The 26,249-nt window shown below is 43.3% G+C and overlaps 2 protein-coding genes across 3 annotated transcripts; one reads left to right on the forward strand and one right to left on the reverse strand.

Annotated features, from left to right (window-relative positions):
* Positions 1–98: 98 nt before the first annotated feature.
* On the reverse strand, positions 99–7,819 carry LOC115324666 (mitochondrial intermembrane space import and assembly protein 40). The gene is made up of 3 exons (XM_029985285.4): positions 7,605–7,819; positions 7,330–7,419; positions 99–1,099 (listed from the first exon to the last, which is right to left on the reverse strand). The coding sequence occupies exons 1-3, from the start codon at positions 7,624–7,626 to the stop codon at positions 741–743; spliced, it is 471 nt and encodes a 156-aa protein (XP_029841145.2). The 5' UTR covers positions 7,627–7,819; the 3' UTR covers positions 99–740.
* A 198-nt stretch (positions 7,820–8,017) lies between these two features.
* Positions 8,018–25,716, forward strand: LOC115324718 (UDP-galactose translocator). 2 transcript variants are annotated; one of them, XM_029985353.3, is made up of 4 exons: positions 8,018–8,115; positions 9,092–9,339; positions 15,633–15,716; positions 23,083–25,716. In XM_029985353.3, exons 1-4 carry the CDS (start codon positions 8,022–8,024, stop codon positions 23,722–23,724), a joined length of 1,068 nt encoding a protein of 355 aa, XP_029841213.2. In that variant the 5' UTR covers positions 8,018–8,021; the 3' UTR covers positions 23,725–25,716. The 2 variants fall into 2 exon arrangements, with proteins under 2 accessions (XP_029841213.2, XP_029841214.2); XM_029985354.3 differs by having other exon boundaries at positions 8,019–8,497.
* The last annotated feature ends 533 nt before the right edge of the window (positions 25,717–26,249 follow it).

The following is a 26,249-nucleotide window of genomic DNA, read 5'->3' on the forward strand; positions in this document are numbered from 1 at the left end:
GAATGCCGGTTCGTTCCATGGACAGTTAGTGCTTTCATATTCAAAGGTAGTTTGGTGTAGCAAAATCCGAGGTGAAGAAATGTTGAATCTAGAAAATATTGCCTCTTATAGACAGCGAGTGCTTTATTTCGTGGAGACTAGGCACACAAAGTGCGACACTAAACAGCCATCAGCATACTTTGTTTAGAAGTGCACATGATTAAAGCAGAGTTTGCTGGATGACAAAAAATGTGCAGAAGCCAGATGGAGATGGAACCGACTGCTTGCACATAATGAAACCTACTTAAAACAGATATTTGGCACAATAGCTCTGCAGAAGCGTTCCGATACCAAATACGCTCGCTACCTAAGGTTTTCAGGCACAAATGCTGCAACTAGAGCCAGCACCACAAACACATAGGATTCCAGCTGCGACCTTCTAACATAAGCGACAAGACTGAACCTAGAAAACGCCACCTCTAATCTCTCAACTGCACTGCTTATTTGTCCAAATGCCACCCAGACGTAAGTAGCACCTTTACAACTCTCCAACTAGAACTACCGCAAAATGGAATAAGTTGTGAGCAGAATGTCAGCTATTCTCGATCCCCCCACCCCAAGCTGGCAGCTTCAGAAGCCACCTAATCGTTTAAGATCTGTTATCGACAGTGTTGTGAGGCAGCTGGAATAACCCCTACATGAGGTTGGGCCCTCCTGCCAATTGGTTCTCCTAATGTATACTATCTATCTAGCTCCCAGAATCACTGACTGACAACCTGCTTCTCTTGTCTACTAGGCTCGTTTTCTCTATCGGCCACTGCGCCGGTGTTTGTTTTAGATATTGTGCTCTCCAGGGATGCCATGGCCTTCTTGTCTCCTTCTTTGGAGTCCTTGCGGTCGTCGTCGTCATCGTCGTCGTCCGCAGGATAAAGCGTGGGGTATTTGGACATGCACTCCTGCATGGTCCTGAAGTGCTCGAAGCATTCGCTGCCTTTGGTCTCCGACGTGCTGTGGTGGAAGCAGGAAAAGGCTTCTCGAAATTCGGGTCCACAAGGTCCGGTGGCCATGCCTCCCAGGCACGGACAGTTCCAGTTGATGTCTCCATTGGCGAGGATCAGACCTGAGAGAGACCGGGGGACCAGGTGTTGACGCGCTCCAGCTCTGAACATGCGAAGCAAAAGCTCATGCTGCAAAACCCAAGGATCCTGGGTTCAATACTCATCCCTGCCAGTTCCAATCTCAACGAAAATTGTACCGGCATGTGTTTGTGTGCCACTACTGCACGATGCAAGTTGAAAGACCCCCAGACTAACAGTAGAGCTGCACTGGCTAAGTTTCTCATCTATAGCAGAGAGAACAGACACCTACGGGGACTAACCTACTTTCCACTGTCTAAAAATACATATAAGTGAAAGAGACCAAGTTTGCACGGAACCTAAATGAGAGCCTTCATTGGGCTTCTGGGCATTGATCAGTAGGAAATGTAATCGCAAAAGATACAATAAAGACAGACATAAACGGGCATTCAGCTTATGACAACATTTAACAAGGTTTGCAGAAATATTTAATGAAAAGATTTGAGGAATTTTAGCAGGGTGGAGAATAAAAATAAATCTGACCACTTTTAATATGACCATTTAAATTAAACCTTTCCGAGAAAAATACTTCTAAAAATAGTTTTTATTTATATTTACCATTTGACCATCATTCAATGTTGTATATGTGCATTTGTTTTCTATCTAATTCAAAGAATCATCAGACAAGAAAGATTCATATAAGGCTGAACACAAGCAAAAAGTGTTCTCCTGAGCAAATCGGATCCTTTCACTTCGTTCGGACCTTCCGCTTTGTTCGTCAGTTACGTCACATCCCATCGCAATTAACTCAGATTCTGATTTGATTGCAATCAAATCAGAACTCTAAAGAAAAAGCCAATAAAGCTTTCTAACTAACTGAAAAAATAGTTATTTTTGTTTTAATATGGCAGGGATTACATAAAAAAAGTTGTCAATTACACTGTACTTTACATTTACAGTAATTCTCTCGCACTGTCATCAGTGATGAACAACTATTAATCTGCCATGTCAAGAAATACATATTGTGGTAAAGACTTGCTATTTTCTAGCTTCTGTGCTTTATATCAAATTAATCTGACTTTTAATAAACACATTTTCCTTCACTTTACCTAAAAATAAAAAAAAAAAGGAAATCATGATTTTTATTTTGGTTTTTAGTGACATGAGAACACACTTTCAGGGACCCGACCCGACCAGACTGTAATGTCACGGCTGGTAGGGTTCCACTTCGATTTGGTGTCCTGCTCATGACAATTTGGGGTAGCGGAAGACATGGCGCTGGTGTTGAGACTAAATCGTTGTGAACCTGTGTATTTGTCAATATTTTTGGGAAGTAACAAACTGACAAGTAATAATAAATAACTCGAAACTAATGTTAGTTTCAATCAGTGAAACTTCACTATTATTTAGAGAGTTGCATTGCTGAATTTGGAACTAACTAAGGTAACAAGTAATTTTTACTTAGCTCGCTTTACAGCTTTGCCAATGCTCTGCAATGCTTGTATTCACATTCCAACCACCAAAGCTTGGTTTGCCATCTGCCATCTCGGCAGAAGCAACTCGAAGATTTCTTTGTTGCTCATGCTACTAATGTCCCTCAATATAAAAAAAAAAAAAAAGTTTTGTTTTAGTTTTAACGATAATGAAAATATTTATTTTATAATGGAGCTTTGAATGCATTCATGAACATGTGGAAATGGTGATGGTACAAGCTTGACAGTTAGCACCAATATGCAATAACTAGTTTTCTCTCTTTACTTTCTCACCAAAAAAAAAAAAAGAGGAAGTCATAAAAGAATATAAAGAGTTTAAAGTGCTTATATGAATTGCCGACTTGGGCACTATAATTTAATAAACGCTAGCCTAGATTAGTGAAGGGCATAAGAGTGTTAATGTCATGCTAATGCCACTTGTGTCGTCAGCGTACATCCATGTGCCCGATTAGACAAACAAAAAAGGAACTTGAATGCTGTGGTAAATGCTGTACCGATATGTTGCTTCGGTGACGTGCGATTGTTTAAGGAAATAAAGCTTACTTACAATATTTAATAGCTTAAAAATAAACAATTTTGGGAAGTAAATGTGTGCTGGATTAAAAAATAAACAGCTTGTAACAAGTAACAGTTTTCCAGTTGGATTTGGCTTTGCAGCCCTTGCCATTTGCAATACTCACATGTCCCAGAACAAAACATGCAAACAAGGAACCCTTCTGTCAATGATTGGAGATTTAAAAAAAAACAACTGGGGTGACATTTCCTCCGGACTGTCGACCCTGTGCTCTAACCAGACTTAATACCGTCTTCCTTATTTTTTATTTTTTTTTCTTGCATTGAACTGAGTTTATAGGCCAATGCGCTGTTAACAGACAAGCCCACACGAGGTGCGGGCAAATGTGCAGTTCCGGCACAAGGTGTGGGCACTGTGCATGCGTAGGAACCAGATTTGCGACAAGTGGAGCGTCAGTGCATGTGCCTTGCCAATAGCAGCACCACCGCAGCGGCATGTTGGTGTATAGGATAAATTTGAGTCGATGAAAGTTTTACCGGCGAGCGTTTTTACATTTGTCCAAAAACATAGAATCCTCCTTATATTCTAAACTACAAAAAAAAAAAAAAAAAGTCCCCACATTTATTGGGTCACTTTTGATTTACAACAAGGACTGGTGTCGGAACCTGTTGCAGAGTATTTTCTGGATTTTGGATGTTTAAAGGTGATATTTTACTTTGTGCAGATTAACCTACAGGTGGTCACTATACAAGGATTTGTTTTTCAAGATTGTTTGTTATCACCAGACAGACCCGGTGCAATTATCAGAATCACATTGTCTATTGCTGGACAAAAGTAAGAAAAAAGGAGTTCAAATTATCAGCATGTTGCTTTCGTCCCCAATGCCCCTGCAAGATAGCTGTACTAAAAACGGACGAAGAAGATCACGCATGATCTTGATGGCCCAAACACCCACTGCTTGCCGCTGTAAAATCGTTAATACATATGAAGTGAAAGCGGAGTCTTTCAAAACCACATTCCCGATATGAATTAGGAAAATAATACAAACTTACATTTGGACTGTTTTACTCCAGTCAAATGCTATAGTAAAAAAAAAAAAAAAAACTGTGCAAGAAGCTCCTCTCTCATCTTTATAACTGCCAACTACCATTCCCTCCATGTTGCACAAATAGTCCGCTACCGAGGCACACGTCGTGCTGACAACGCTTAGTTCATCATGGCGACAGCCTTTCCTGGTGGGTATGCGGAGGGATTCAATGCCGTGGCCGATTTGTGGTGGTGTTTACTTGGTGCGTTCTTATAGTCTGCATTTCATTACAGACCATTTCAATAAACGCCTTCTGTGCACAGCCATCTTTGTCTATTGGGCTGCAGAACGTGTCTCGAGCTCGCGCAGTAGCTCGGAATATCGGACACTGCGCGTGGATCCACAGCCCAGTGGCTTGGCATTTTTCACCATGGTGGCAAGAGCACTGGAAAGGTATACAGCTGGCACAGAATGTTGTCGGGAATTGAGTAATGCACTCAGCATTTCTAGCAAGTCAAAGCATAGAGCTGACTATACACTATAGGTGTAGACAACCCACAAAATTATTATTTTTTTTAAGCTGAATTTTACTTTCTTATTTTATATACCACATGCTGACTACTGGGCAAGAGATTAAATGCCCCCCCCCCCCCCCCCCCCCCCTGTCAGTTCATTTCAGCTGTGTGTGTGTGTGTGCAGCAAACAAATAACTTGCTTTTTTTTTTATGTAGCATTTGAATGCTGCGTCAAATTGGTTGAGACCAGTGTTTAGGAATGGGCACCCCCATTCCATTCCAATTCCATTCCGGGGAATTAGAGTTTTCGATTATTCAATTCCTTTCAATTCCTAGGAATGGAGACACTGAGCCCATTCCCACTCCTGGAATGGCTAAATCGTTCTATTCCATTCCTTTAATTCCTAAACGTACAAATTGGCACTTGACAGCTACATTTTGTTGCCGGCATAAGCAGCATAAAACTGACATTATCAAATGCAGAGACAATTGCAAAAAAAAAAAAGAAAACAAAACTAAATTCCTCAAAAAAGCACTGATTTTTACTAAGCGGACCACTGGTGGCGGAAAGTGTTTATTTACAACGTACTGCAAACATCGAGAAAGCCCCTTGATATGTCAATGCTTGTTTAAGACATCGGTCTCGCGACCACGTTGCTCGCAACAAACAGCAAAACTTAAATTTACTCATTTTCTTTTCTTTTTTTAACTTTTTTTTTTTGCATTTGACTTTTAAGACATACGCGGCCAGCGTGTTTGTTTGATAAGACCATAAAAATATCCAGTTCGTGCGTGGCGCAGGAATAAGCCATATTACTGTATTCTTCAAATACAGCAACACGGCTAGTACACTGCTGGAAGCGACTCCATGCACAGCGGCAGAGCACATCCTCTGACAAAATGCAACCTCTGCGGCGCAGCACGAGAGACCGCATAGACCATGTCACAAAACCTGTTTTAAAACGCATAAGTTCACGCTTGCTTTACGAATCTCGATATTTCTTATCATATTCAATTCAATTTTTGGCTGGTGGCGGGCCCTTTTTCCACCCTCCGCATACTCATTCTCGTGTTTCCTCTTCAGACGGCGAATAAAGTTCGATGATATACGCCGACTGCACCGTGTGTAGTTTCGTTGCACAACTTTCAGCGTGCAGCTTGTTTATTTTCTTCGCGACTAATATAGAAAAATGTCTTCTACGATGCCATGACTCAATCTGTATTTATCTTGTCTTCTCGTCCGAATTGTGATGTTCCTCTTCGCGCTGATCGAGTGGCGGGTTCAGGCAGCAGACGGTACCAACCGATTCATTCTTCTACCTCGGTATCGGTTGTTCGCGTTGTGGCGACGGGTCGGGAAGTCAGCGTTGGCAAAGCTCTTCACATGAAGATACAATTAACGGGGTAAGACCGCACCGTTCGAATCGACATTCCCCGTGTTTCCTCATTAACACCGTCCAACTGACTTCTCACCGCCACAAATAGGGTCCAGGACAAGGAGCACGAATGCAGACCGGACAGCCGAGACGCGCGGAAGCCAAAACCTCAGTGGCAGCTAGCACCCAGCTCTCCTTCTCAGTTGCCCTCACAGCAACGGTCGCACCTCGTCTGGCGCGGGACGGTCTTTCTGCAGGTCTAGTCAGTTCGGTCACACCAAGCAGTTTCCCGCTCATTTTATTTCTGAGCAACTGACTCACTGACTGGCTCGGTTTAGCTAAACGTAAATACTAAAAAAAAAAAAAAAAAAAAAGAAGAACTTTGTTGATTCCATTCCATTCCGGGCAAAAGGCACCTAATTCCATTCCCATTCCATTCCCTTCAACGTTGCCGCCATTCCATTCCCATTCCATTCCGGGGTCGTGAAAATGCGGAATAATTCCGGAATCATTCCAACTCCGGAGTGGCAACTCCGCAACACTGGTTGAGACCCCTGTTCAGTTAGTGAAGCACCGATTGAACAAGTGCCCTAATTAAATGCTGACGCAGCACTTGTGTCAACCTGTGCCTTGCGCTCAATCGATGCAGACGACGTGATTTCAGTGTTTGGTGAATGCCGAGTTGTGAGGAGAAGATGCTGGATAAAAGGCTCTATACGCGTCTGCGCTGAATCTCTCTACTGTCAAATAACAAACCAACTAGACCAAAGATTTTTACAATTAAATTTCGTGGCTGTAAAGTGGGTCCAACTTTCCATAATCTCTCTTTGTGAGGGGTGGGTTCACTTTACAGGTGACCTGGCATTTCTCAAAAGCAGACCTTCGTGAAAGTAAATGGTGTGCCCGTAGGAGTTGTTCGCTTTCGAGTATAACCGGACTGACTGTGACACAACGGTGCGACATGTACCGTGTTGTTTCCAAGCGCGGCTGCCCATGCGGAAACAGGAACACACTATACGTCGTCTTCAATCGTCCTCGTCCTGTTTATCGATTAAAGGACGCGTCAGCGCAGCACTTGCAAGCTAACCAACTGTCGTGCCAAAAAAAAAAAAAAAGAGGGGTTACCGCGTGACCATTTGCCAATGCGACGCGCGATAAACGAAAGCGATTCAGCGTTACGCGAAGAACTGCTCTTGCGCCACTCTGAAAGCGGAAGAGTTTGGTTGCGCGTCACAATTATGCTCTACTGGCGCCGTTGCATCGGTCCAAACACGGAGTTTCGAGAAATGCTGGGTTTTCTGGTACAGCATGCATCGCATTTCATGAACGATGTAAAGGTGTGTTCATACCGGCGCGCTCGTCTTCGGGGTCTTCAGGTAGAGTCACCGTGCTCGGAGTTTCGTGGTCTTCTTTCGTGACGAATATCACACGGTCTTTTCCTAAAAGTCGAGAAGGAAAAATAGGAAGAACACAAACTCGGTATGAAACAAATATCCGGACAAATTGGGTGTGAAAGAAAGATGAGTTCATTCATTCCAAAGCCCCGTATCAGCACCCGGCATTGGAGTGACTTTCCCGAGAGGCTCGCCGATACGAGCAACACGAATCTTGGGACTGTGCTTACCGAAACTTTTACAGTATGACATGGCCCTTCCGTCTTTCAGTGTGCAGGAGTTTAGAAGGCTGGCAGCCAATAAATGTGGAGCTTAAATAGGCAAACTTCCTTACGCACGTGTTCCACTGAGATACTGAGCGCCAGTGCTTGGTTACGCTTGCTACGGCAGTCGGCAGGTTACGCTTTGCATTGCCATGCACAAAAAAGAAAGCAAAATGTTACCATTGTTGCTGGAGTTGGGGCTAGATTTCACTAATAACGAACGTAAAACAAATATTATACCAAGCACAAATTAGCAAAATATAGTTTTATTGAAACTTTATGATCATAATAATTTTGTCAGCGAAATAATTTCGTCTGTATTTACCATTTTCATAATGCCCACAAGAGGGCCTCACATTAATTCTCGGAAAATCCGAAGGGGCGATGTTAGTTTCTTTTTTGTACAGCTTGCGCTCGAAAAGTTGTGGTGGACAGATTTTTAGGCGGTACACGTGGACCGGAGTTTGCCAGGGAACAGGTACTGAGCTCACAGTGGTTAGCGTTGTAGATTTCGGGAAGTAACCGTACGGGTTACTGTTTACGTACGATCTTAATGCCACGGTAAACACCGGATTCAACATACTTCCAAGAACATCGCCACCTGCCACCTGTCACATTCGTCAATCGCTCGCCACGTTTGCGATGTATTCTCGTCATGCAACTTCGGATTCGTAAACAATGTTTAGCCTTAGGCTACAAGTATATCGGTTGATTAAAGTCACCGGTAATTAACTAGCTACCTGGCTGGGAATACCGTGAAGGCGATACCACCGAGAACAGCTCAGCCATGTCGCCAACTAACAAAGAAGAGATTCTCCACATAGGACCAAACACAATGATCGCGGAGCAGCTCAAAAGCGGTGAGTATCACAGATGATTGTTTTAGTGGCTTCTGGAAGTCAATATGGGTCTTTCGGCCGTCCCTAAAGACCCCGCCCACACGATGAAACCGCCAAAGGTGTCTACGGCGTGACAACAGCTAATACGAACACGGCATCTGCGCTTTTCACCTTTTCGTTTGTTTGTACGAGGTAGTGATTGACATAAAATTTTATCACCTAACTTGGTGCTCAATATAAGCACTTCATACCACACGGGTTGTTTCAGTAACAACCACTCATTAAAGAAAAAAAAAAAAAAAAAAACGAGCAAAACTGGTAAGTGTTTGTTCGTTATATTCCTAACGAGCGTGTTGGTACGATGTACTAGATAACAAGAAGTATAAAACAGAGAGGACGAAACACAGACGAGTACATTCGTGCTAACTCGCGCTGTACCTCAGAATCCTGAAAACTTGCACAAATCTAAAAAAAGCTGAAAAAGAAAAAAAAATTACTTTTAGAATAAACATTTATAGTTCTCTAATATGTGAGAAGCGGGCGTAGCTTACGCAACCCTGAGTTCTCCTGAGAAATGTATATACTACTAGATTTTTATTATCTTTGGTCTTACAGGAACTCAAAGCATGCTGAAATACGCCTCATTAGTGACGCTGACAGTCCAGAATGCAGCGCTCAACCTGACGATGCGAATGGCTCGCACACAGAAGGATCTGTTCATCTCGAGCACAGCGGTCATCATGGCAGAGGTCATCAAGCTCATCACTTGCTTGGTCATGGTCCGCTTGGACGAAGGTAGCTTCCAGAAGTGGCGGACCGCTTTGCATCGCACTGTAGTGCTGCAGCCCTTCGACACGCTCAAGGTGAAGCAGCGTCTATGTGCCACATATCGTAATAGATAACCCGCCTCTGAGCGATATTGCTCTACTGTTTTCTATTTCTGTCCTTGTGCCACCAGCCTCTGCTACGTTGCGCGAGGACAGCACAGCAGAGGTTGGTTGCACCATTTCTCCACGGGGCGCAGTACCGTCCGGACCGAGATGCGCTCCGATTGCAAACCGAAACTTAAAAACCCGTAGAATTTGAGCAGTTTTTCCGAAAGCTGTAAAATGCTTCGTGTGCCTTCTATTGTTCTGCAGTTTGTTGATTTAGTGATTTTCGATGATGCTGAGCAATTTTCTGATTGAAACCATGCCCTTAAACACAACATTAAAAAAGTTGATTACACAAAAATAGTTAACAATCTAATTATCCCGGACTTTAATAATTTTCATGAATAGGCCCCTGGCCCAGGACCAAAACGACACAAGCCTTTTTTTTTTTTCGCGACGCATAGTTTTCGCAATATTGAATTTATCCACCTTTCATGAAACACCCTGTATATAGGAGGAGGAAAGTGTACGGAAAACACGCCTCCTTCCTCATCTGTACCCTCCCCCTCATCCTTCGGTTACGGCAACACCGACGCCGCAAAACACTGGAACGAGCGCCTAAGAGCTGCGCTCTAAAAAAAAAAGCATTTAAAGTGCGTTAAAGAAGGCGAGCTATTATGAACTACCAGGTACAAGGCCTTGGAGGTCTCTGAAAATCCTAGAAGTTTTTTCCTCAAAACCTGTATGAATCCTGAAACATTCGTGGGTAGCACCGTCGTCCAACTTGCCTGTTTATGTTCATTGTGCTATCTCGTTCGTCGAGAGATCCTTCTATTCAAATCTGCTATTTAGAAAAATTTCACTGGTGTGACTTTCATGCTAAAAAATGTGCTATCTTAAAGAAATTATCCAGTCAAATTTTGTGTTTCAGAAAACAACTGAATATAATTTTTATGGCCTCGAAACGCATCATCCGTGCAATATCTGAATTTTATATGCCCCTCTGCATGAGAAATTGAATTTTAAACTGCTCCAATCACACCCTAGCATAAACGGTGCTTTCGTTGGTAACATTGAAGCTCCGACGTCACATAACGCAAAGTGAGCACTTTTGTCTCGTCGTTTGCCTTCAAATGAATTCCGCAGCATGCTTAGATTTTGTTGTTGTGCTCGACTTGTTTCATGGATAGGTGAGATTTTGTTGCACGATTGGGTGCCACAACCACCAAGCAGCACCTGCGATCTGCGAAATGTGTAGCGATGGGCATAATGGATCATCGCCATGCGTAGGGAGCAATGGTTCCCGTCAAGATCCCGCTTATGCAGCAATCATTTCACAGAAGAGAGCTATGAGCTGAGCTGGAAGTTGACAGAAGGCTCGTAAGATGTGGTGTGATGCTGTGCCAATGATATGTAACTACGTCCACCCACTCCTCACCCTAATCGGATCAATCGGTTTGATTATGCAGCGAAACCGAAGCCAGCAGCTAGGCAATTTTGAGACAGTCAAAAGTTATATTTAGAATGCGTGTTGCCTGATTCTGTGTGACACGCGTGTGAAAATGGAGCGTGGCTATGATTCACCAAGCTCGCCAGAGTCAAGTGGTGATCTAGAAATGTTACATGCATTTTGAACAATTTGCTGTTTGCCTTCAACTCGCGGGCATCGCTTCCCAGGGGATGACCCGCAGCCGTATCACCGATCCAGTGGATCCGCTGATATCTGAACAAAGATGCCGCTTCAGAGGAAAAATCTGCGTCTTTCTCTTTGCAAGCGCTCCTTGTCCGATTGGTGGCCATCGCATTTCTGTATGCACGAAACAGCATACGTTTGCTCGAAGCTAATGGCTGTTTTCGAGTAATATCCTGCTGAAAGGTGCTACTTTTTTGCACATGCTTGGAAACTGAATTACAAGAAATATTTCAGTAGGGTACAGCCTAGGAGGCGATATAATTCAAACCAAAATGCAAGACATCTATTGACCAACGCTTGTTATCCCAACCATCCGATCATCCTTTGTGTTTTGTGACGTCGCACAGCAGCTACGGACGTCAACCATTGACACTGGCGAAATTCAGGGTGTAGATTCATACACACGCTCATGAAAGGTTTAATTAAAAGTGGGACATCATATATCTAAATAAAAATGACATTTTTCTATATGGAGGCTCCTTAGACGTAACGAGCGCAACAACTTAGGTATGTACGGTTTCGACCGGACAATCCCTTTAATCATCAGGAATAATGCTTCGGAGGTATCCCGCTAAGCTGTTACTGCTTCAAGGCTTCTGGCTACAACAATTCTATTCATCAGCTCTGAAAATGTTGAGGCTATACTGTATTTGCACCTTCTTTGCTTGGCAACAAACTCGGTGGCACCACCTGTAGGATAGCTTTGGCACACTTCTGGTTCGAGCATATTTTCAAATTTTTTACGCTTCATCCTTTAATCATAAGAGTGAATTTTGTCTTACAGTGCTATAAGCGACCATTCCCCGAAGGCAGCGCACGGATTTGATCCTCCAAATGCTACAAAAATTCGCCACCTTGTTCAGAAGCGGAAGTGTTCGAGGAGAGTTTGGGTTGAAATACGGCAATATTTTGCAGGAATTGCGATTTTTGGTTTAATGGTATTTTACTATTTTTGAATTATTATATGTTATGTATAAAATAATTAGTGTCGGTTATGATCATGAAATTGATCAAATAGAAGACCTCCAGGCAACCCAGAACGACATGAATTTGAGCCATTTTTCTCTGCATGGTTCTTCAAGTTGTGATGTCGCCCGCCTTCACATTTACGTTTACAAGTACGCCTAGCCATCTCCTCCCCATCACAGTCTTCTCTAGCTTCAGTTTCTTACGGAAATTTGTGAACAAAAAAAATTATTTTCTGCACTGCGAAAGAGTATAGCTGCACAGCTCTGGTAACATTCAAACACATTTTTTTGTGTCATTTTGGGGGCATCTTCAGAGTTTGTGTGCAAGAATTTATGTTCTTCATATTTTCCTTTCACAACCAAATTTGGCATGCATGTACCTTAGAATATGTAGAATGCAACTACAATCTAGCTTTGGCTAGAATGTATATTTATTATATTTAGGAAAAATTTAAGAAACGTTTGCTAGCAAGTGTGTTGCCATGCCTCACGTGTGTACAAGAACACACCTTTTTCTGCATGTATATAGCATTGAGAACCTAAAAAATAAGCTATATTAAATCTAACACCAGACATATAAAAAGAAGATTAGGTGCCGTAAACTGGAAAAATTTCATTTCAATATCGTAAATAAAAAAAAGAAAAGGGTACTCTGGCGTTTTCCTCATAATCTCTGATTTGCCAGAAAATTTGTTAAACACACTAAATGTGCTGTTGGTATTCCGATAAACAAAAAGCTAGATGATCGACACGTGTCTATGCTAGGGTGCCGCCCCCTTTGATAGCTGGATCATCGGAAAGTGTCTATGCTAGGGCACTACTCCCTTCATCCGCACCACGCTGGGATGTCCGTCGTGCAGCTCGTCCAGGATTCTCTTCTGTAAAGAGCGCAGTACGCATTCCTCAAAATAACATCCTTGGTTCACTGACAGCTCCAGTCTTTTCGAAACAAAAGGCTTCATCCCTTCATCCGTAACGCGCTCGGGCCATTGTTCCGTAAGCAAGTGAAGTACCTGTCGTACGGTCGGGTCTCGTGAAGTTTCTCTCACGATATCCGAGCTTGTTATTGGAAAGGTTTTCCACCGAAGTGCATAACAAGAGGTTACTTTGTTGTGGTCTTTTTGTAACTCACGGGAAGTGGCAAACGCGACAAGCAGTCTGCTTCTACATGGTTGTCACCTGAACGTAAACAAGATTGTAACGGTACGCCGACAGCGTAATTGCCCACCTCTGCAAACGAGCTGCAGCAATGCTTGGTATCCCTCTCTTTGGACCGAGAATCGTCTGTAAAGGCTTGTGATCAGTTACCAATCCGAACTGTCTGCCATAAATGTAGTAATGGAACTTCGCTCCAACTGACTGTAGTTCCGTTTACTTGGTGGTAGTGTGCGCGATGCAAAGACGATCGGCCTTTTGGACCCATCTTTTTCCACTTTTGCCAAGACAGCACCCAACCCATGTGATGAAGCATCACACGCTACCTCGAGCTGGGCTTCCAGATCATAACGTGCCAACACCGGCACTTTTACAAGGAACTCTTTCACTTTCTTAAATGCCAGATCGCACTGTTCATTCCAATCCCGTGGCACATTCTTGCAGAGCAGCTGATTCAATGGGAATATTACTGTTGATAACTCCGGCAGAAATTTTCCGTAGTATATTCACCATGCCCGTTAACGTTCTCAGCTGCTTTTTATCGATTGGGACGGGAACTTCTAGCACGGCCTTCACCTTCTCAGGTGTTGCTGATAGTATTCCACGCTTACTGATCACGTGACCCAGAAACAGCGATTCCGGTTTTAAAAATTCACACTTCTCTGTCTTAATTCGCACTCCCCTTTCATGCAGCCGGGTTAGTAGCGAATCTAGGTTCTCAAGGTCTTCTCTTTCATTCTGCCCCATGACCAGAATGTCATCTAGGTAGCATATTACCCCTTCCAGTCCCTTTAACATGTTGTCCATCACCTTTTGATCGCGGGCGCTGACGCAACCCCGAATGCGAGGCGATTTACCACGAACAGTCCTTTGTTCGTATTGAGGGTGAAGTACTCGCTGGAAACCTTGTCCATTACCACTTGCTGGTATGCTCTACTCAAGTCAATCTTGGAGAACACTTGTCCTCCCGAGAAAGTCGCAAAGATTTCTTCAATCTTGGGTAAGGGATAGCTGTCAATGTTTAAGCAGGGGTTTAACAATGCTTTATAATTCCCGCTGATGCGTACGCTGCCATCTTTCTTTACCACCGGTACAATTGGTGAGGCAAAAGGACTGTTCGAAATTGGCTCAGTCACCCCCAGACCAACCTGCTTTTCCAGCTCTTTCTCCACTGTGTCTTTCAGCGCGAACGAAATGCTTCTGGTTTTAGAAAACTTTGGGTATAGTTCAGGCTAACACACATCACTGAAATAGTAACGCAAATATTGGGTCACATTAAATTTTTTTTGCGAGGTTATTGTATTTACAATTTTGGTCCTCACTATGTTTTTCAAAGGGAAAGTCTCTATTGGCAACAGTAAAAAAGTGACTTCAGGGGAAGGCAGGGGTTCACTCTTTGGACAGTAGACTTTGTTCCCAACTGATTACAGTCCATTTCGTGGTGTCAGATGAATGCTTTGGAAGGTCGCTTCAGCACCTGCGCAGCAGCACAAAGCAAAGTGCAGCAGCACGAAAAAAATGCTCAGCATAGTCCATTTTTAGAATGCCCACTAGACCTGCAGGCCTGCCTTCCCCTGAGGTAACGGCACTGAAAAGCATGGGCATATGTGAATGTTGGTTTTGGCATCAATTTCATGTGCCAATTTCACAATAACTATTGTGAATTTTGCTATACTAAGCATACTGGAAAGGGTAACGGCTGGTGATTCTGAAAATATAGTTAGTTGGGGTAGCTCAAGTAATTAATGTAGTACTCCCTTAAAGAGATATTTTCGCATGGGCGCCACCATGTTTCAATTCACGCAAGAAGGAACGAATAGGTTTAGATTTGGTAAGTATAAGAAAATGAATATCTACCTTTTCTATTTGCCAAAAAATGGGCTATTTAGTCAAAGCATTACATCTTTTTTAACTTCAACCGTTTCATATCATCTACATTATTTTAGATAAAATAGTGCTGATAGAGCGGCTCGCTCGTTGCATATCTGTGCTCCACACATCTGTCATCGTGCATAGTTTACAAGAGGCATCCTTTACCTGGATGCCTCTTGTCGCTAAATCAAAAACAGTATTAGCTTTTATTTTATGGATAACCAGCTGTTCCAATGGTCATGGAAACTTTTTTACACTGTTGAAAATCTCTCAGGTTTCCAGGTACAAAAACTCAATTACATGGAGATTGTAAAAATATCTCATTAGTTTCATTGTTGGCGAGAAGATGAGATATTTAGGACTTGGCGCTGGCAGCAGTTCTTGATAGAAGCTGCTACTTGACACAAATTACAAGGAAGCTTCAGTCTCAGTTTTTATTTTTGCGATTTTGGCTTTGTTTTTATTTTTCGTTTTATCTTGTGAAGTAGGTCATTTTCTTAGATAGTTCGGGAGCGATTCGTGTGCATCTTTTTCTACTTGGCTTGGCAGTGAATATTTTAAGTTCTAGCGTGTGGGTTTCTCTGTGATCTGTGCAGGTGGCCATACCTTCTCTTGTCTACAACATCCAGAACAACCTGCTTTATGTAGGTGCTACACACCTTGATGCTGCCACTTGCCAGGTAACATAATTAATTGACAAATAGTTAAATTATATTAATAATTTATTTCATGATTCTACGTTGGTGCCGCCATCTTGAATCGCGGACCTTCCTGTGTGCGGGAAATCGTCATTTTGCTCTCGCCACGCCTCTGGGAGAAGCTCATGTTTTAACCGCAACTGTCTATCAATTGTTTTACTTGTTAAAGGTTGTTATGGTTTGCTTTTTTTTCACCCGCATACCAGATTTATCAACTACGTGGCTGGAGACGAGAATAAACTTAAAAGGTCTATACATTAATATGTATGAAAGGCGTACACGATTGCCCCAACAATCGATCAACAGGTACTGCATCATTGAAAATTGATCAGTCATCGATGTCGGTCATCGGTTGCCCCTTGTAACATTGTCGCTGATCAAGGTCATCGCTTGACCTCGTGACGTCAGATACTCATAGTCACATGACGCCTGTGTCGGCGCAAGGTAGCGCATTCGGCACCAGGGGGGGGGGTGTTGTCGTGCTCGTGAGGCACGCTGCCGCCGGGTGTTGCATCCGGGTTGCCTGTGTCGCCTCCGACGCCAAGTGCCGCATCCGGGTTGCCGCCAAGGAGCCGGTTGGGAGCGACTGGGCTTATTTGTGATATCAGACACCATGTACCTGCAGCCTGGAAAGAAGACAACGAGGCGGCTCGACTTGCTCGTCATTACGGGCGCTAGGAATTCGCTTCGGCGCCAAAACAATTTCATTTCAAAAGTTGGAGGGTTGGCTACATTCTTGACAATAGCAAAGACCATGTTAACTGAGGTGTGGCAGTAGCAACGTGTGACGTAGAGTGTTTAATCTATGGTGAGCCTAACACCATTCTTTGGTAGAAAGTTCAACTAAAGATTGGGCTGCTGCGCCATCTGTTGCAAAAACGTTCATGTCACAGCTAGTTTTGCGCCATCTGTTGAAGATAAATGAATTTGCGGAACACTCTTGCTTCATAGATGTATTTGAAGTTTTTGGGATAGCATTGGGCAGACGATATCTGACTAGAAGAGATTGATCATTGTTACGAGGTATTCAGTGTAATTTTGACCCTGGTCTAGATCGGTCATGCAAAATGAGCGATAAATTTTACCTGAACCTTTTCTGGAATGCCTCCTATAAGATATTTCTTGATAATACTCTAATGAAATTTAAAGTAGAATTGGCCCATTATATCTAGCTAAATGAGCCTTACAAGGTGGCTCTAGAAGAATTGAATTTTCTATTTTGCATAGAGATTCTATTGAGACCATTTAATAGGGTTTATTTTTCGTAATTCCAACTGATGCTGGAAAAAAAAAATTGTGATAGATGCTGGCATTTGAAATCTAAATTTTTTTAGTGACCATCATGACGCCGCCAAACATGTGCATGAAAATGGAATATCACACTCTTTTTTTATATACATTTAGTAGTACTGGGAACTGCTTTGCATGTCAGTCATTCACCGTTTGCCTCAGACCTGCTTGCAAAACTATTTTACGACCAACCTGTAACGAGAGCAGTAAATGTAGTGGTAGGGAACGTCTAAAAGAAAAACACTCAGAAACAAGTTTATTGATATTGCTTTTCTTATTTGGCGCGCTTTAGACAGGGCTATTTCTCCCAGCAACTTGACGTCGCAGCAGCAGCAACATGGGCCGCCCGCGTACACGTGCAGCAACCAGTTGCTACAATTTGCCATATCATCATTTGATTTGATTTTCCTTGCACTATGTAGACACACAGTTACGCGTTATAAGCACGTTTTTATACTTTTAGATGGTGTTGAGATTACTAACCCATCTTTCTGAAATAGTTTATTCCCAAAGACTATCATTTTCAAACCAGAACCAAGTCTTTAGTTGTCATCATCACCGGCACGGGGTGTCACGAGAAAATATTGCATCCCTGATTGGCTGCTGCCACTTCAAAAATCTTCGAGCCGTCCGAGTTGCTCGTCCGTTTCAACCCTGACGCGATCCGAGATATTCATGTTGCTTTAGGAAAAGCTAGGGAACAACTCACCAGCAACACCGAAATTGCTGGGAAAGTTGCCCCACCTAAAGCGGGTCTTACAGGAAACCACTTGACGAGCCCTATACCTGCCTGCCCGAGTCTATGTTTGCTTATATACCGTATTTACTCGAGTGATAGCCGTACTGTTTATGAAGAAAATCTGAGGGTTTGCTTTTCTGCGGAGCACGCAGATTGCCAATCACCGCAATCGACAGCATGATTCTGGCGGTTTACAGGACAGAGATAACGTCTTTGCGTGAAAATATCATCTTTGAAGGTTGCATTTGTATGGAGAATAGTGTTCTCCATCTGGTTATTCGCTATGTTATTTATGAGCAATACAATGATTGGCTGTATATGTGCCTTTCAGAAAAGTAGACACAAGGGCCTTGTTCATAAATAGTGCGGCTATTACTCGAGTAAATACGGTAGTTCTCTGAATCGCTCGCAGACAATGTCATTATGGAATGAAGTTGGCAAGTTCTCGGGTCTCTCATGATTGTGGTCTTCATTGTAATCGTGTCTGTGCTCGCCATCAGCCTTGGTGTGATGCAGCCGAAACCGTATGGAAATTGCACTCTCGAACTAAAGCTTAACGAAGACATCAGGCTATATCTTTGCCCCAAATCAATGGTGGTGATATGGGTTTGGACAAAAACAGACTATCCTAAGAAACCTGGTGTGAACTCGAATAAAATTCAAACTCTGAACTTGAGACATTGCCTCAATGGTTCAAACGTTCGTGCATCGTGGGAGTATAATCTCAAGTGTAAAAATACAAAAATTGCCATTAACTTTTTTTTTTTATTTGCAATAGATGCCACAGCAGCCTAATCTTTAGTTGAACTTCTTGCCAAGAGATGGCATAAGGAAACCATCTACAACAGATGTCGCTACTGCCACACTTCGGTTAACACAGTCTTTGCCATTGTCAAGGATTTAGCCAGCATTTAAAATTAAACAGTTTTGGTGCCGACGCAAATTCCTAGCACCTGCAATGAGCCACACTTCAGTTAACAGGGTCTGTTATTGTCAAAAATGTAGCCAACTTTTCATATGACACAGTTTTGGCGCTGATGCGAATTCCTAGCGCTTGTAATGATCAGGAAATTGAGCCGCCCCAATAGCTCAGCGGTTAGAGCGTCCGATTAAAAAACAAACAATCGTCGATTCGATTCTGGCAAGGACAGGAACTTTTTTTTTCATGCAGCAGGCACATGATGTCTGACGTTACAGGTAAGCCTACTCACCCCTTGCCGGCTCCCCGAGCGGCAAACCCGGATGCGGCACCGGATGCGACACCTGACATCGGAGGCGACGCTGGCAACCCAGATGCACCACGTGGCGGCAACGTGCCAACACAGGCGTCAGATGATCACGCAATGTCACGGTGTGAAGCGATGACGTCGATCAGCAGTGACATCATGAGCGTGGTTCGCTGTCCGACATAAAAAATCTATCGATTGCGCGATAGCTTCTAATTGATTATTGGGATGATCGTGTACAATTTTTTTACCGCTTTTATCGTTTATTTTTTTGGTCATCAGCTGCAAAGGCTCCCGTTACGTCAAGTTGCAGATTTTTTTGTTGTTTTCTCACATTAAGTCTGAAAATATTTGAAATATTGTAATTTTTGCTAATACAAAAGCTGTCGTCTCTAGATATTGGTCGAACAAGATTTTTACTGCATATCGTGAGGCTAAAGTCCAATGAGGTGGAACCTCTACCTTTGTTTCTAAGGTTGTATCATGATGCAGTTGAAAATAAAATTCAGTCATGCTTTGTTTTAAAAGCAGTCATTTTTGTATAACTCGCGTAAGCCTTGCCGTGGGGTCTATAAATCCATCTCTTACATTTTCATTATGCAATCAAATGTTTCTGGATACTACGACACAACCAAATATTTCTAGACAAAGCCTAGTGCTTGTTGTAGCATTCTAGAGTAAACGGAAATGATTTCGAAAGTGTGTAACAGATAGTATTAAAACATTCCATTTGTGGCTGAATGAGCTATGCTACGTGGCAGTCTATATTGAGGTCAATTTTTAGGAAGGGCATCGATGCCCTAAAGTAACAGCTGGGCTTTGTATTTAGTTTTTAAAGCGTGCAGTGCTCTTTAACTCTACCTTCCCCCCCCCCCCCCACCCAATCCCAAAATTTTTTTGTCCGTCTGTCCGTGCATTTCTCGCTAAATTTAGCGGGGAAATCGACATTACGAGACGCACGAATTCAGTTTATTGGCCAAATTTAGCGGAAAAATTGATGTCACTGGACCTATACACCAATTCAATTTCCCCCCCCAAATTTGGTGGGAAAATGGCATCACCTGACGTCATATGACCCATACACCTTGGGGAAATTGATGGCACATGACCTATGCGTGAACTGTTTCCCCGCTAAATTTAGCGGGAAAATTCACGTTTTGTGGTCAAAACATCAATCCAGTTTCCCCGCTAAATTTAGCGGGAAATTGGCATCACATGACATATACACCAACTTAGTTACCCGCTAAATTTAGCGGCAAAATTTATGTCTTGTGACCTAGACACTAATCCAGTTTCCTTACTAGGTTTAGCGAGGGAAATCAGCGCTACGTGACCTAAACAACCATTTAGTTTTGCCGCTAGATTTGGCAGAAAAATATACGTCTCGTGGCATGCCAATTCTCTCACCAATTTCCTAAAATGCATTTCATACATCATAGGATTTTAAAGGTAAAGATCGCTGCCAATTTTTAGATCATGGCATTTTGTGCACGTGTGTCAAGTATCTGGCTGAGTGAGCAACAATATTATAGTATTGCAGTAGCATTTGAACTTGGGTGGGGTCTTCATCCAGGCTGTTGAGTGGGTATGATCGGCGGTTTTTCTTTGCTTTTGTTGCGTGCGTTGTGTTTGTTGCACTTTGTTTGCAACCGACGAACTTCGTCCAGCACCTCGCTCACGTTGCGCGCAACACAACAGCCACCGCCGCTGAACAAGATTCGTCACATTTTTTGCTCTATGAAGTCCAGCCTAAAGAAAGCAGTGCAACAATTCTGACTTTAAAAGGATTTGCGGCTTGTGTTTCTTTAAATTGCATATATTGGCACAAGTGAGAGAAATCGTCCCACCTTCCCCTGTAACATACTGCAATTCCGCTGTGTAGTCGCGCAGGAAAATACAGATTATTTTCCAATCTGCAGCACCGTATGGCGGTCGTGGGTGCGATGCCTGGGGAGTGCGCAAGTTCTTGCGGCGCTGTCCGACGGAAATCAACGGAAAGCCTGCCAAAAGCATTCGACAGAGTCTCCCACAATAAACTACTTTTCAAGTTAACGAAAATCTTAGGCGACGGACAAGTTGTAAATTGGATTAAGGACTACCTCTCTGGCAATCTCAATTCGTGGAAATTAACGGAAATAGCTCAGCTGATAAGACCGTCTGTTCCGGAGTACCTCAGGGTTCAGTACTTTACCTGCTTCTCTTCCTGCTCTATATTAATGACATAACTGTACATTGACATCAACATTAGACTCTTTGCTGACGATTGTATGATATATTCTGAAATAGCAAATTCTTCGGACCACTTAAAATTACAAAGCGCGTTGGACAAGATCTCGGACTGGTGTGAAGAATGGCAGATGCTTATTAACTCAGACAAAACAGTAGCCATTTCCATGAGTAGAAAGAAAAACATACTGAATCATTTTTATAACATCAACGGAAACACTATACAAAACTTGCACGAGTTCAAGTACCTGGGTGTCTTGTTCACAAGTGATCTGGACTGGGGCATGCGCATAGACGCAGTGACCAAAAAAGGGCTAACAAAATTGTGCATAAGAGGAGAGGGCGACTAAAGTACGCTTCTCGCATACTTTAGTCGCCCTCTATGTGGAGAGCTGTGTGGAGTGCTCGGCGAGCAGCAATTAGGATAAAGAGCTAAACTTACAAGATTGAAACTAATTTACCAAATAGCCAAAAACTTGACTAAAGTAAAAAAATCCAAGTACCTTATTCCCTACGATGGAAAAGAAACCCGTTCAAACCATGGGGAATTAATTATTCGGGGAGTTCAAACCTAAAAAAAATTGCTTTAAATTTTCACTTTTTTCCGCTCGGAGTCCAGGAATGGAACAGTTTGCCCTGGCACGTTCTCTGCGGTAGCTCGCTAACACAGTTCATGAATGATGTCGAAGTACTCATGATGTGAAAATACCATGTCTCATCTACTCCATTCACGTTTCATATATGTTACCCTCGGTATAACTGTTTTATCTCTACTATGGCTATACATCTTTGTTTTGTACCACCCTACGAAAATCCTCCAGTAAGGATTAGTAGTATTGATGAATAAATAAATATCAACCATTCCCTTTCCGCCACTATCCTCCCGGTTGACTCCGCGGCAAACCTTTTTTGCCACGATCGCTTACGGTGGCCCTTGCCAATGCTAAGCAGGTTCGGCGGCTAACCAAACCTTGAATAGTCTGCAGCCGCTGAGTGAAGGAACTCCGGGGGCCCTGAAGGCAGAACCCAATGGGAAAAGCGGGTGGTACTATCAGTGAGGTCATTCAAAAAACGGTGCGAGATTTGAGGGGTACCCTGACCTTCAATTTATTTTGTTTTCTAAAATTGAAATTAGGGCACACGAGAAAAAAGGGTTTTCTGTCCTTTGTTCCATAGGTGACATAGGTTAATTCCCACAATTAATTGGCCAAAGCCTGAAAATCGTTGCACTGCCCCTTTAAGGTGTGGCCAAGAGGAAACTGGCACCTCAGCATTTCAGTCAAATTGGTTTTATCAAAGGGATGCGAAAAAGTGCTGCATGAGACAATTATTTATAAAAGCGATTTATTTTGTGGTTTCTGTCAATGTCAATTATGCTTGTAATTGAAACTATGTATTAATGTGTGTAAGTGTTAAGAAGGATAATCGTGAAAAAAGTATAAAATAATTAAATGCTTAATAAGTATGAATGCTGTACATCTCTATAAATAGTTACCTTGGCAGTGATAAGTGTGACATCAAACCTTTTTTTCTTTGCAGCGCACGGGATTTGCTGTAGACTTGTAGCTCGAGTGTCATGAAACACACTGTATATTGCTCCTCCCTTCAGTAGAAATATTTTGCCTCTTGATTTCAGCTATTTATTCTTCTAATTTTATATCGGCTCAAATAGTGCTTTTTTGTTTCTATCTGGTGTTGTCGCACTTCACCTGGCTGCAAGGTGCCCGGACTGACCATCTGGGGACTTCGTTCGGCATTTTTCATTTAATCCGAAGAGCTTTTCAGAGATCCACGTTGTACGAGACAAACCCTCGACTCCATTAGACCAGACCATGACCCTTCAACTGCGCCTCTTCGCCGCCCGCAGGTGACGTACCAGCTGAAGATCCTGACCACGGCGGTCTTCTCGCTTGCCCTCCTCCAGAAGAAGATCTCCAAAACACAGTGGGCGGCGCTGTTCGTCCTCTTCGCCGGCGTCGCGCTCGTGCAGCTGGCCCAACTCGGCGCTCCCGCCCCAAACCCTTCAGGCCACGTCCAGCGCCCGATGGTCGGCTTCCTCGCTATCGTGGCCGCCTGCTGCCTTTCTGGCTTCGCGGGCGTGTACTTCGAGAAGATCCTGAAGGGCAGCGACGTGTCCGTTTGGATGCGCAACGTACAGCTCAGCACGTTTGCGGTGCCCTTCGGACTCTTGACGACGCTCGTGAGCGACTACGAGGAGGTGCACACGCGGGGTTTCTTCCACGGCTACAACGCTCTCATCTGGACGGTCATACTGCTCCAGGCCCTGGGGGGGCTGCTCGTCGCGGTGGTGGTGAAGTATGCGGACAACATCCTCAAGGGCTTTGCCACCTCGCTTGCCATCGTCCTCTCGTGCGTGGTGTCAGTGTACGCCTTTGAGTTCCAGCTCACGGGCAAATTTGTGGTCGGTGCCGGCCTGGTGATGGGGTCGATATTCCTGTACAGCAAGCCGCCATCTCCGACTGCCTCGCTCCACTCTAGGAGGGTGTAAGTTTGCATGTGTGGATCGCGCGAGGTGCCTTTTTGTGGCTGGAGTGAATGATGGGCGATGGGCGAGTTGGGAGCAGTCGCTCCGACGGAGCCAAAGAGTGTGAGGGTGGTTGTATCTGTTGAGTCGGGGTTGCTTGGGCTGCCGGTGTGCGTGTTTTTGAGGAGAGAAGTGCGTGGGTTACGAAAGGGTAATTTACGTCCGTCATGTATGTGTTGCCTACTCTTGAGGAATGTAGGTTTGTGAAGAGTTGTATTGTACACTACCGTATTTTCTGGTGTATAGTCCGCGGACTATACATGTTTAAAGGTTCATATTTTGTGCTGCGCAAACTATACACAGGTGCACACTATACACGGTTCGTTTTATTTTTTCTTCTAAAGCTTCATGTTTGATGCTGTGCGGATTATACACAACCTTTTTTTTCTAAATGTTGATATTTCGTGCCTTGCAGACTATACACCAACATGCAGCCCTGACGTCGGGCTGCTGCGGTGGCGCTGCTGTGCACGTTTGTAAGTATGGCGTCAGGGCGCCGGCCATCGTGCTCACCTGTGGTACGCTTGGGCGCGGCCATAATCCGATAATGGCCGTGCCCAAGCGCACTCCAATTAAGCAAGATGGCGGTGCCCTGAGCTTGTACTTGCAAACGTGTATTGGCAGGGCACATGTGCAGACGCTCTACTTCACACGAATCTGGTTCCCAGGCATGTGCAGTGCCCACACCTCGTGTCGGCTTGTTTGTAAACAGCGCATTGGCCCATACACGAGGTCATTGGTTCCGGGCTTTCGTTTTCTGTTTCAACAGAACAGTAAAGCAGGGTCATAGTTGCACTGTTTCCCTCGCCCTCAGCTGAAATTGGCGACTATGAACTATACACTGGGTGCAAACTATCTAAGGAATTTATTTTTTTTTCGCGGAAAGAGGTTTTTGCGGAATGGGGTTTTAATTTTCACCCAAGAAATGTGTCCTCCAAAGTTAACACGAAGTGTGTTTTTGTGTAAAAGTGGGCATTAGTAGGATGCCTGGGACATGTAGCTTTTTTTTTTTTATCAATGCAACCATCATACACTTTTTTGTGTTTTAACACGACGTGCATTGTGCCAATGCATCGGTCGTAAATATTAAACAGTGTTTTCCTACTCATGAATCCTTGAGTTTCACAGTAGTGCTTCGTGGCTTGCTAGGAATATGCTGTTGGGCCACAAATATATGTGCGAAGTATAGTGTAAGATGATGGTACATAAATTTGCAATGGATGGGTTACATTTTTGTTTCAATAGGTGGTTCTTTTTAAGTTGTTAGTGTTTGTACTGCTCCAATTCGTATTTTTCTTGTACACTAGATAGGCACTGTATGAGCTTAATCTTTATTGATCATTTATTTGGCATTGGTTTACCAAAGATCTTTGTTCAGTGTTTTTTTTTGGACAGGCATGTAGCAATATAGAGAGTAATTCTCTTTTGATTGCTTACTTAAAAATCGTTTGCTGTCAGTTAAAAAAAGAAATGTAATGCCAAATATGGTATTGTGAGATTCAGTTTGCCTCTTATTATTTTAAAGGGCTGCCTTTGCTGTTGTATAGCAGGAGTTTATGGAAGATCTCTATGGTTTATGGGTTTTTCTCCTAAACATGAACTTTGTTAAACAAAGTGACATCTGATGAATAAGTGATGTAGGATCCTAAAGTTCTAGGACTGGGTTCCAAGGCAACACTTGTGTATGCACGTCCACGGTAATCTTTTTATTTAGATTACGACATAACTCCCCTTGTACAAAGATGTGATTTTAGGTCACACAGTCACTACGGTACATCGGGTGTTGAGAGCTGCTCTGTGACTACTAAAAAATATAATTTATTGAATAGCATATTAACATTAAACTTTGCGTTTGTTTAAGGAGAAATGCATCAGAAATTTACAACATATTGAAGGAGGCTTATGACTAGGGTGTGTACTTTCCGGTGTTTATTTGTGAGAAAAATCGGCGGATGTTTTTCGGTGTTTATTTATTTTCAAAACACCGGCGTATTTCGGTGGAACGTCTCACGACGAGGCTAAAATCGGTGATTATCGGTGAAAAAAAGGCGATTGATCAGAGACAGGGAGTTCCAATTTTATTCACATAGTTCATACACTTCTTCTCTTGGAAGAAACTATTTCTCACACTTGGTTATTATGGTCGATGCAAGCATACTTTCATGCTTGCATCTACTACACGCAACGAACGTGCTGCCCTCATGGCAGCACGTTCCTTGCGGTTCGCAACCCGCAATTATGAAAACGCACGGTCCTGTACGACACGGACGTTGGCAGTGTCTTCCAGGAACCACTGCAACCTCTGAATACATGGCTTGCACCAACATCACTTGGCCAGACACAATGAGGAAAAGGCACGTGAGAGCCTACCCTCCACTGCGTCAATTTTTCCACAAAAGGGGGCCATGGGAGACACAATAGGGGAAAGGCATTGAGAGCTTAGCTTCCACTGCGTTCACTAGACGCTTTTGACCCCAGAAAGGAGGGCG

This window comes from Ixodes scapularis, unplaced genomic scaffold, assembly GCF_016920785.2.
Source record: "Ixodes scapularis isolate PalLabHiFi unplaced genomic scaffold, ASM1692078v2 PGA_scaffold2__306_contigs__length_199485367, whole genome shotgun sequence".
In the NCBI taxonomy this organism is placed as follows: Eukaryota; Metazoa; Arthropoda; class Arachnida; order Ixodida; family Ixodidae; genus Ixodes; species Ixodes scapularis.

What these genes read in the sequence shown, in the direction of transcription:
- LOC115324666 (XM_029985285.4), bottom strand. Translation starts at nt 7,626, where the DNA reads ATGTCATACTGTAAAAGTTTCG. An exon ending in GTCATACTGTAAAAGTTTCG is followed by an intron (nt 7,420 to 7,604) that starts GTAAGCACAGTC and finishes CTCGACTTTTAG; the next exon opens with GAAAAGACCGTGTGATATTC. An exon ending in CCCCGAAGACGAGCGCGCCG is followed by an intron (nt 1,100 to 7,329) that starts GTATGAACACAC and finishes GGTCTCTCTCAG; the next exon opens with GTCTGATCCTCGCCAATGGA.
- LOC115324718 (XM_029985353.3), top strand. Translation starts at nt 8,022, where the DNA reads ATGTTAGTTTCTTTTTTGTACAGCTTGCGCTCGAAAAGTTGTGGTGGA. An exon ending in AGCCCTTCGACACGCTCAAG is followed by an intron (nt 9,340 to 15,632) that starts GTGAAGCAGCGT and finishes TGATCTGTGCAG; the next exon opens with GTGGCCATACCTTCTCTTGT. An exon ending in TTGATGCTGCCACTTGCCAG is followed by an intron (nt 15,717 to 23,082) that starts GTAACATAATTA and finishes CGCCGCCCGCAG; the next exon opens with GTGACGTACCAGCTGAAGAT.